The sequence below is a fragment of the Ylistrum balloti genome, unplaced genomic scaffold, assembly GCF_031769215.1.
Source record: "Ylistrum balloti isolate Yb309-2 unplaced genomic scaffold, AGI_CSIRO_Ybal_v1 Utg370992, whole genome shotgun sequence".
Classification (NCBI taxonomy): Eukaryota; Metazoa; Mollusca; class Bivalvia; order Pectinida; family Pectinidae; genus Ylistrum; species Ylistrum balloti.
The window spans coordinates 211,167-221,969 of NW_026782555.1; the positions used below are offsets into that span (position 1 = coordinate 211,167).

Genomic DNA, 10,803 nt, shown 5'->3' on the forward strand with positions numbered 1-10,803 from the left:
AACCTTGATCTTTCCTATAATGACAATTTGAGAAATAAAGAAAATTTATGAAAATTCCTTTCCCATTAATCTATTGATATTTACATGTAAATCAATGTTTTGAAATATTAATACAGGACACAGCTCGTCTTAACTCTTTAAATATTTTCCTCCGTAAGTTTTGTACTGTACATTGTGTTTACTCATCAGCAATAATTTGGCTTTCAGGTTTTATCGTTCCAAAAGAGATTTGTACAATTTCAACATTACGTAATTTTGATGGAACATCGCACCGACTCGTTTTAACCTAACATTCCCATGATACCACCTAAGTCCATTCCACCGCCCCCTCCTCCTCCTCCCCCTCCCATCAAGCCTCCAAGCATATCCTGAAGCCCGCCTCCATCTTCGCCCATAAGTCCTCCGAGCATGTCCTGCAGGCCTCCGCCACCATCCCCCATTAATTCTCCGAGCATGTTCCCTATTCCACCAGCGTCTCCGCCTCCAAGTGATCCTAACATTCCGGACACTTGATTCATAACACCTGGGTCATTTAGGAGATTTTGTACATTACCTGCATCTATTTTACCATCACTCCCGAGGACACTTGACAAATCGGGCAATCCCCCACCACCACCACCACCACCACCACTCGAACTTCCTCCAAAGAGGTCACCGAGTCCTCCGCCATTGCCGTTCAACAGGCCATTCAGGTCTAATCCACCACCAGATGAACTGTCGCCATTGAGGAGGTTATCCAATGCACCACCTGAAGGGAAACCACTGCCACCGCCAGATGGCGGAGGTGGTGCAGGGTCTTGAATGTTGTTTGCTGGTTGCATAGGCATGACTCCTGCAGGACCAGTATTCCCACCAAGGCCAAATCCACCACCCGATAGGTTTGGATCGGGTTGGCTGTTACTATTTGGTTGCTGGAAACCATTTTGGTTTGACTGATCTGGGTTGCTAAATTGAAAATTAAACGCGTTCTGTTGTCCGCCATTGTCAACTTGATTTCCAGAGGGTGGTCCTTGATTTCCCCACGGATTACCGCCAGGTCCCGAGGGCTGCGCCGGACTCCCTTGGTTACTCCACTGATTTCCGTTTGGTCCTTGATTTCCTTGGTTACCCCACTGATTTCCACCGGATCCCTGGTTACCCCACTGATTGCCGTTAGATCCTTGGGTTGCCTGGTTACCCCACTGATTACCGTTAAATCCTTGGTTTCCTTGATTACCCCACTGATTTCCACCGGATCCCTGGCTACCCCACTGATTGCCGTTAGATCCTTGGTTTCCTTGATTACCCCACTGGTTACCGTTAGGTCCTTGGTTTCCCTGGTTACCCCACTGATTACCGTTTGATCCTTGGTTACCCCACTGATTTCCGTTATATCCCGGCTGATTACCCCATTGATTTCCGTTCTGTTGCCACTGGTTACCCCACTGATTACCATTTTGTTGACCTTGTGAATAGTAAGGGCCCTGCTGGTATTGCTGTTGTGGATACTGTTGTTGCTGGGGATAATATCCTCCCTGTTGATATTGCTGGTTCTGGCCCTGGTTCGACCACTGGGAGGAGGCGCTATTGGACCGACCGCCGGACCCACTTGAGCCTCCAAGCATGCCCATCACCTGAGAGAGTGCGTTATTCAGACCAGCGTTAGGTCCTGGCTGGGCTCTTGTACCTTGAGAATTTTCCAACAGCTCCGGTCTTGGCCTGCTTGAATCCCCTCCTCCTGATGGATCTGATATTCCAAGCATACTCATGAGACTTCCACCGCCTCCTGCTCCTCCCCCTATACTTGATCCTGGTGACGATCCTCCCATATTTTGCAGCATTGACGATATACCTGCCATAGCGCCAGGGTTACCCAGAATGCTTGCTAATGGGTTACCACCAGATGACGCTCCGCTCCCTCCTCCCAATCCCATCATTCCTTGGCCACCTCCAAGCATACCTTGGGAAGATCCTCCCATCATGCCTTGCTGTCCGGAAAACATGCCTCCTTGCATACCCGCGTAGCCTCCATACATATCATCGTCATCTCTGCTGCTACCTCCTCCAAGGATAGACGAAAGTAGCCCTCCCCCTCCACCGCCTCCTCCCCCTCCGAGCATACCGGACAACATCTTACCGGCTCCGAGCATTGGAATCAAACTAGTAAGTCCACCCAGACCACCGCCTCCTCCTCCTCCTCCACCAAGCATGCTGGATAGAAGTCCACCGCCGCCACCTCCGATCATGCTCGAAATAAGACCGCCGCTTCCCCCGCCTCCACCGCCTCCAAGGACGCTTCCTGCTAGACTGGCCAATCCGCCTAAGCCTCCACTGTCGCTGCTGCCTCCTCCCATAAGGCCCTTCACTGTATTTAGAATGCTAGGGTTCTTGACAAGTCCAGTGACCTTCGATAGCAATCCTTCATCTCCGTCAGCCACCTCTTCTATTTTGTTGTTAACGTTGGTTGATGGTGGTGGGGGCGTGGTAGGTGGAGGCGCAGTGGTGGTGGCGCTAACTGTCGCGCCACCAGTAGCGCCACCAGTAGCACCACCTGTGGCGCTGCTCGTCCCAGTATTGGCCGTTAAGGAAGAGGTTATTCCCGCTAAGTCATCCTCCATGACCTTCACCTCTAAAATGGCCAATAACTGTTCTGCCTTGTCACTCCCGAACTCCTTCGCCAGCTGGGCAAGAAGATCACTTTTGGCGGGAGAGTCTTTAATTTCTAAAACGATTAAGATAAACAAATTAAACGGCAATAAAAACTGTAAACTTGGGTCATTTTGACGTTCAATCTATAAAGAAATTATTCTGGAGGTACAGAAGCAATATGTATTTCTTTGTCTGATTTGTTGGATCGCATTTGTTACGGGTTTCATCAATGTCGTAACTCGCAAACGATGATATGTCTTATCACACCAAGTTCATGACTAGAATTTAAAGGGGCAAAAACTAAGAAATGATCTCATATCTTAGTAACGTCAGCCCATATTCATTTATTTATTTACTAACTTAATTCAATCAAAGGGCGATTTCCATTTTCACTGTGTTTGTTAACTATGTTAAATGTATATCACAAGGTACTCGGTATTTCAAATTGGTTACAAATAATAAGACTTACGATCTATCATCAAAGGTTTTGATTGGACACTTTCCCAGTATTCGTCATATGTACGGACAATAGAACCTCTGTAATGAAAGGTTGGGATGAGTAATCCAAAACTCATTAAGAGATATAATACAGAAAGAAAAGTTCAAATACTGATAAATTATGGAAATCAATAAAGAAAATAATGACAATGCAAGTCAGTCGAATCTTAGTTCAGGCTCAACTCGATGAAACAAAAGAACAAGAGAAACATTTAAAAAGGAGACCATCAAAACTTAAAATTCAATAGAAACATTAACGAATTAACTCCACTTCTGTTTTCTTCAACCATGATCAGGACTCTTTATAGAATATAAAATAAAAACAATATGAAGCGTAAATTTGATTGATTATTTCAGCACCGTTGAAGTAAGATGAATACATACCTAACAACCAGATTGTCCTCTAAATCCTTGAATTCGGTTGGCGCGTGCCATATCATTGTAATGTTTCCTTTCCAGCGACTGTTCGCGTGACTGATGCTGTCGCCGTCCACCATTTGACACCGGAAGGGGCGTGCCATACCGTCCGCTGTCCACGTCCCGCGCGGAAAGTCGAACAAACTCTTCTCGGGAACAACTTGTAAGAAGAACCCTTTGAAGGCATCTTGTCTCGTCTTTGGTGAAATTGTCACTGTTGAAAGAGAAACGTTTCGTTATTTTCAGTATCGGGAAAGACGAAAAATTGACTTGGTAGCGTCCAAACAATGATCGAGATTCGCATGGATTTGCTTAGACACTTAAAGATATCAATGACTCAGGAATGAAAGAATAATTACATTTCCCATTGTAATATTGTTTGTTTCCCAGTACACTGTAAAATGAACTCTATGTATCCCGGCAAACATAGACGGGTAATACTGATGAAACTCTCGAACGCAGTTCTAGAACACAAGTGTTGTTACTTCTAACGCGGTTATGAAACACGACAAAGGTGATATTTCTAACGCGATTATGAAACACGACACATGTGCTACTTCTAACGCTGTAACGCGGGTATAAAACACGACAAATGTGTTACTTCTAAAGCTGGTATAAAACACGACAAATGTGCTACTTCTAACGCTGTTATAAAACACGACAAATGTGCTACTTCTAACGCGGTTATAAAACACGACAAATGTGCTACTTCTGACGCGGTTATGAAACACGACAAATGTGTTACTTCTAACGCGGTTACAGAACACGACAAATGTGCTACATCTAACGCGGTTACAGAACACGACAAATGTCTCGCACAATATGTACGCCAGTGCTTGTACGCTCCACACTGATTAAAGTGGCTTTGTAGTCATCGAAGCTTCACACTTAAATCTTCTACGTGTTGTGAAGTAAGAACTTCTATTCTATTGGTTGACCGATTTATACTCAGAATTGGACGAAATGATTAAAAATGTAACAATATATACGTCACGTGATTACCACAACACTTGTCACATTTCTGCTGAGAAGAATTTTTCCTTAACCAAGACAAGTAAATACATTAGGGATTTAAAGAGAAATTGGGTCGATTCTATCAAACGTGTTATTACAATAGTTCCGTTACCAAAACACGGTCGTGTGATAAAACGAATATTGATATTGGAGCTATATAGTGATATATTTTCTGTTTCTAAAAGGGCCTACAAAATGATACCAATCGATTGAGAAAGGTATACTTATTTTTATCCTACTCTACTTTTGCCAGAAAAGTGAAAATTAATCAGGCTTAATATGCATCATTCACACGCCAGTTTCAATGTTACCAAAGAGATATTTGTTTGTGATCTTAAACAATGTTTGAATATCATGTTCATGGCAATATCTTCATGTTTTGAAATGACCCCAAATGCGACGGAATCGCTACCGATGATGAATAATTAATTTTAATCAAACTTTTAAAAAATGGTATAAAACAGCACGATGTGTAGGGAATGTAAATGCTATAGTTGCCTGAACAAACTTTGGCATTTATAACGGCTATAAGTGACATAGCAACATAGCGAATGTTTACGAGTTATTTGTACTTCAACTGGTCATCACAGTTCGGAGGTCGTCCGAGGTAAAATTGAACAGTCATAGTATGATATACAAACAAGCCGCAGGGTACGCAGTTAGCACGTATCGTGTCGGCAAGCTTCACAGCCGAAGGCCCCGCGTAATCGATGACGTCATCGTTAATGAAAACCTCGAGATATTGAACAAATCATGAAACAAGGCAGTTAAAAGAATACTCTGACGAGTATATTCTCTTTTTGGCGCGAATTTATTCGTGATAGAAAGTAATCTGAATTCTATATTTGGATGGCACTGGTATTTTAGATCTTCAATAATAAAGATACTGCTAAAATTTGAAGTTTGATTTTGTCACTTATACAAAACGACTGAAGGCAAAGTTGAAAAAATAATTTGTAAATATCCGTAAAATAGAATGAAATAACAGGTCAGAGATAAGGGGCGTGTTTAGTTATTATGGGTGTTTGGAATGAAATATGACTCATAGGTCATCGTGTGAACATGGCAAAGGAAGTCAGGACAAGCACCGGTCATCTACACTCGTCTTAAGTCACTCCTGACCACAAGTTTTGACAAACATGCGCCCAATCGACGTCATGATAAGTCAGTGAAAATTCTTGCCCACGAGAAGTGACACACACTCAATCGACGTCATGATAAGTCAGTGAAAATTCTTGCCCACGAGAAAAGAGACACACTCACCGACTTCATGATAAGTCATTGTAATTCTCTGTCAACGGGAGTGAGACACACTCACCGACTCCATGATAAGTCAGTGTAACGTCATGTCAAAGTGAAATGAGACACACTCACCGACTCCATGAGAAAAGTCAGTGTAACGTCATGTCAAAGTGAAATGAGACACACTCACCGACTCCATGAGAAAAGTCAGTGTAACGTCATGTCAAAGTGAAATGAGACACACTCACCGACTCCATGAGAAAAGTCAGTGTAACGCCATGTCAAAGTGAAATGAGACACACTCACCGACTCCATGAGAAAAGTCAGTGTAACGTCATGTCAAATTGAAATGAGACACACTCACCGACTCCATGATAAGTCAGTGTAACCCCCTGTCTAAGAGAAATGAGACACACTCACCGACTTCATGATAAAAGTCAGTGTAACTCCCTGTCCTCGAGAAGTGAGACACACTCACCGACATCATGATAAAGGTTAGTGTAACGTCATGTGACGACATACATCAGTATGATGTCGATGTAATGTGACGACATACATCAGTAATGGTAAGAGAAATGTACATAATCACGACATCCATGATAAGTCATGTAATTCGTCGATGTACATGTGACGACATACATCAGTATGATGTCAAAGTAATGTGACACATACATCAGTATGGTGTCGTCATGTAATATGACGACACACATCAGTATGGTGTAAGAGAAATGACGACATAATCAGTCCATGATGTCGATGTAATGTAAGAGACGACATACATCAGTATGATGTCTATGTAATGTGACGACATGAGACACATCAGTATGGTGTCGATGTAATGTGACGACATGAGACACATCAGACTTCATGATAAAAGTCAGTGTAATATGACGACATATATCATCATGATGTCAGATGTAATGTGACGACATACACAGTATGGTGTCATGATAAGTCAGTGTAACTCATACATCGAGAAATAGACACATGACTTCATGATAAAAGTCATGTAATGTGACACATACATCATGATAAGTCAGTGTAACGTGATGTCTATGTAATGTGACGACATACATCAGTATGGTGTCGATGTAATGTGACGACATACATCAGTATGGTGTCGATGTAATGTGACGACATACATCAGTATGATGTCGATGTAATGTGACGACATACATCAGTATGATGTCTATGTAATGTGACGACATACATCAGTATGGTGTCGATGTAATGTGACGACATACATCAGTATGATGTCGATGTAATGTGACGACATTCATCAGTATGGTGTCGATGTAATCTGACGGTATATGTAAGTATGGTGTCTATGTAATGTGACGACATACATCAATATGCTGGATCTCTATAGAACTTAGTGATTCTTTTGTGTAATGTTTTTAAACCGTGAAAACACCTGAAATGAATTAGATATGGTTCTCCTGAAATATTTAGGTATAGTCAAGAAATACATAATAATTTTCAAAATAATTAATTATATTCTTCCTGTTGGAGAAAGTCCCGTACTAACCTTCCACAGCATCACCAGGCTTTATAACTGTAGTATTTGTTAATATACGAAACGGTGGCGTCGAAAATTGAGGAGCATATTCCCAATTCCAGTCAGTAAAATTTCTCCGTATATGGTATGGTTTCTTTAAATTACATCCTTTTCTGGGTACTCCGGTACTGTATGATTCCACAGTGGCTAGAGCACACGCCACCAGAACTAAACACACACAAAACTTATCCATACTCGTTCACAATGCTGTCTTTTTGTCAAAATCCGTTGTATTTCCACATTTGCCTTTAGTCGAGGACCAGCCCCGACTTTTCAATATCACTATATACTACTCTCTTACCAGCATCTGTTAAACAGTGCACAGGCTATATAAATTTCATACAGTTCCGGGTAACCCAAGGGGGCTCATCGCCAGTAAGTTGGCACATATTTGTACAGTCATCAATTGAAATCAGCTTTCTTAATGATTCCTGGAGAGATATGTCTGATGTTAAATACCTTTTCGTTTTTCATAGAAATTAATTAACAAATAATTTTCAAGAACAGAAAACGAAAGTATATATTTTTGTTAACATTAGTCTTATTTTTTTTTAAATTTTGGTTTCCCCATTAGCGCCTCGGATTCCACCCGCCTTTAGTTTGATGGATGATGAGTGACAAGTAATACACGGTACCGGGTGACTTTACTTCCGCCTTCGGGTGACGTCGGTACATATAGTGGACCGCCACCACGGTCTCGGGATTATCAGAGTGACGTATACACCGTGGGATGGTAGCTGTACGCATCTATGGGAAGTCTGAAGCCCTTATTTTTTAGCTCCTCGAACAGTTGATACAAATTTACATCTCCAATCGAAATTTTTTATAGAAATCCATGCAATTTTCAAACTTGTAAAAAATGTGTGATCTCTTGACTTTTTCATGAGATTTTATGAAACAAGTCTCGAAGTTAATATTATTTTTTTGCTCGCCTTATCATATAAAATGAAAACAAATCTAAGATACTGTTCATCATATAACCCGAAAAAGTTAAATTTTGACAGATTTTAGTAAAAACGTGGCGGTTCAGTTTATGACGTAATTTAATTGTCCATATCATCACGTTAAGATCTATTTCCAACAGGCGTAGCCAATGAAAAACGAAAGTTTTAAGGTTATTAAACTAGTGACCTACGTAAAAACATTCCGAAGTCTCAATAGTGTGCCATGTCAGTTATGTGTAACCCCAGTAAGGTACAAGCCGCACCTCTTTGACTTGATCGGTTGTAGGCCACGGCGGTCCCGTGTTCGAATCCTAGCGGAGGCATTGATATAATTAACTACCTCCGTTACATACGTGATAAAAATGTATTTTATGAAGCGAGTCTGGAAGTTTTAATATTTGCACGTCATATGAAATGAAACTTGAAGATACTTTTTACCACATAACTCAGAGAAATTATATTTTGATAAGTTTTAAGGCATTGAAATATGTAATGACACGCATTACATACGTGATAAAAAAAACCCTGTACATGTCTCGAGCATTGTTCTATAAACGTGTCTAACGTTTAATGCCAGTTACGTTATATACCTTAAAAGCGTCTATTTTGGAACAGAGTTTTTCCCTTCTAACTTTCAATTGACAAGAAAACAGTAACAAAAAGATTACTTTAGTAACAGGATATTAATGTCATTCTCCCAATATATGGAAATTACAAACACTGAGATATAAGTCAGAATATTTCTGATTTCAAATTCGAAAAGTAGAAAAAAAACTTTAACAGTCAAAATACAAGATGGCCGCCTTTGTCCACGTGCCTATGTAAGACAAAGAAAAGCCTACTAAGTTTCAGAAAGATGACAAAAATCATGATAACAAGAATTGAATATTTCTGGAGAGACGGACGGCATGCTGCAGACGAAAGACAAGTCGCGTACTCACTCTCCCATTGGTTATGTCAATGAAATATGTTTAAAGTAAAGCCTATAATGATGGCGACAATAAAGATAATCGACAACAGGGCCCCAGGCTTTCTCGACTAAGACTCTACCGAATGAGCTGAAGAAGTGCCTTATAGAAGCTATTACACTGCTTTCCATATGAGGTTTATGATACGCGTCTCCAGATTATACCTAACGGCGAGGTGAACGAGTGTGGCGCGTTTCATAGATATCATACGGATTTATCACAGTATAAACTCATAATACCAATGCCTCATTTCACTTGCAAGCATTAGTGAAAACAAACTGTGTAATTAATTGTTAGACTGGACTAATATTTTCAATCTGTGACTCTTTTCGTGCTCAACAACGTCATGGAATTATGACGTCACAATTGAAACAATAACATAATGGGAACCTCCAGTCGCTATGTGTTATTAACCGAGTGATCATAATATTTATTTCTTTCATTTCTAGCTGTGTAATACTGGTATCTCCAGGTCAATACACACTGGTTCTCTGTTCTTGTATTACATTCCCATCAATGCAATATAGGCGCGCACGCGTAGAAATATGACGTGTCCCTTCCCAATTTGACGTCATCGGCTGTTACAAAATCGTGCATTTGTTTATATTTTGTTTTAATTTTGAAATCTAGGTAAGGAGAATTCATGTCTATCTCAACATGTTGGTTAACAATGAAAAATATAATATTTGTGTAATATGTGACGTCCATGGTAGTACATTGCCGACGTCTGGAGCTTACATTTTTTCAATATTTTCATAAAAGTTGAGAGAAAAGAATGGGATAATATTTTACCCTCGAGGTCACAAAATGTTGTAAAACCCAAGGCCTTGACATTGTGTGATCACTCGGTGCAGGCGGAGTATCCCATCCAGTAGTCCAACACATGAAACGTACCTGGACAGGATAGTTATCATTAGTGGCAAACACGATACTGAGATAAAAATTTACGTCTCTAGACAAGCTTATTTATCTTTATCATTTCCGCTTTCTTTTCTGTCATTGAGTCCAATAAGTTTAGAAAATTACTACCTCACAAGAAACAGCCACCTTGTGAGAGTAAACCTCCGTATTTTTAACGCATCACTACATTAAATTGTCCTCGTAGCTAATCATATGTTATGTAAACTAAGTTTGCTAAAAGTGCATGTGTATAGTACCATAGTGTGGCGTCCGGGACTTGATAAGCGAATGCCTGACACAATTTTGCGCTGATTAAAAAATAACCAGGTCCGAGTGCGCAGTAATTAGTTAATAGTTAATTAATGACAGAGAGAGAGAGAGAGAGAGAGAGAAGAGAGAGAGAGAGAGAAGGAGGTTTAGGGAGATGTGGGGAAATGAGCGGTAACTAGGCGGGTCATAGTCTGAACCGATAATTGCATTCACACGTGACTGCAGTGAAGCGGAACACCCAAGCAAACAATTGTGATTTTGAAAGTTCAAGGCAGCCGATAAGTCAGTCAACTACCCATGCATTAGCGAGATATATTTCAGCTCCACGTAGAATCTCCGCCGGGTAAAACAGAAAAGCAGCACG

The 10,803-nt window shown here is 40.8% G+C and overlaps 1 protein-coding gene across 1 annotated transcript; it reads right to left on the reverse strand.

Annotated features, from left to right (window-relative positions):
• Window positions 1-281: 281 nt before the first annotated feature.
• Window positions 282-7,550, reverse strand: LOC132559885 (PE-PGRS family protein PE_PGRS3-like). Its single transcript, XM_060224515.1, has 5 exons — window positions 7,328-7,550; window positions 3,511-3,757; window positions 3,098-3,165; window positions 2,261-2,701; window positions 282-2,215 (listed from the first exon to the last, which is right to left on the reverse strand). The coding sequence occupies exons 1-5, from the start codon at window positions 7,548-7,550 to the stop codon at window positions 282-284; spliced, it is 2,913 nt and encodes a 970-aa protein (XP_060080498.1).
• Between the last annotated feature and the right edge of the window lie 3,253 nt (window positions 7,551-10,803).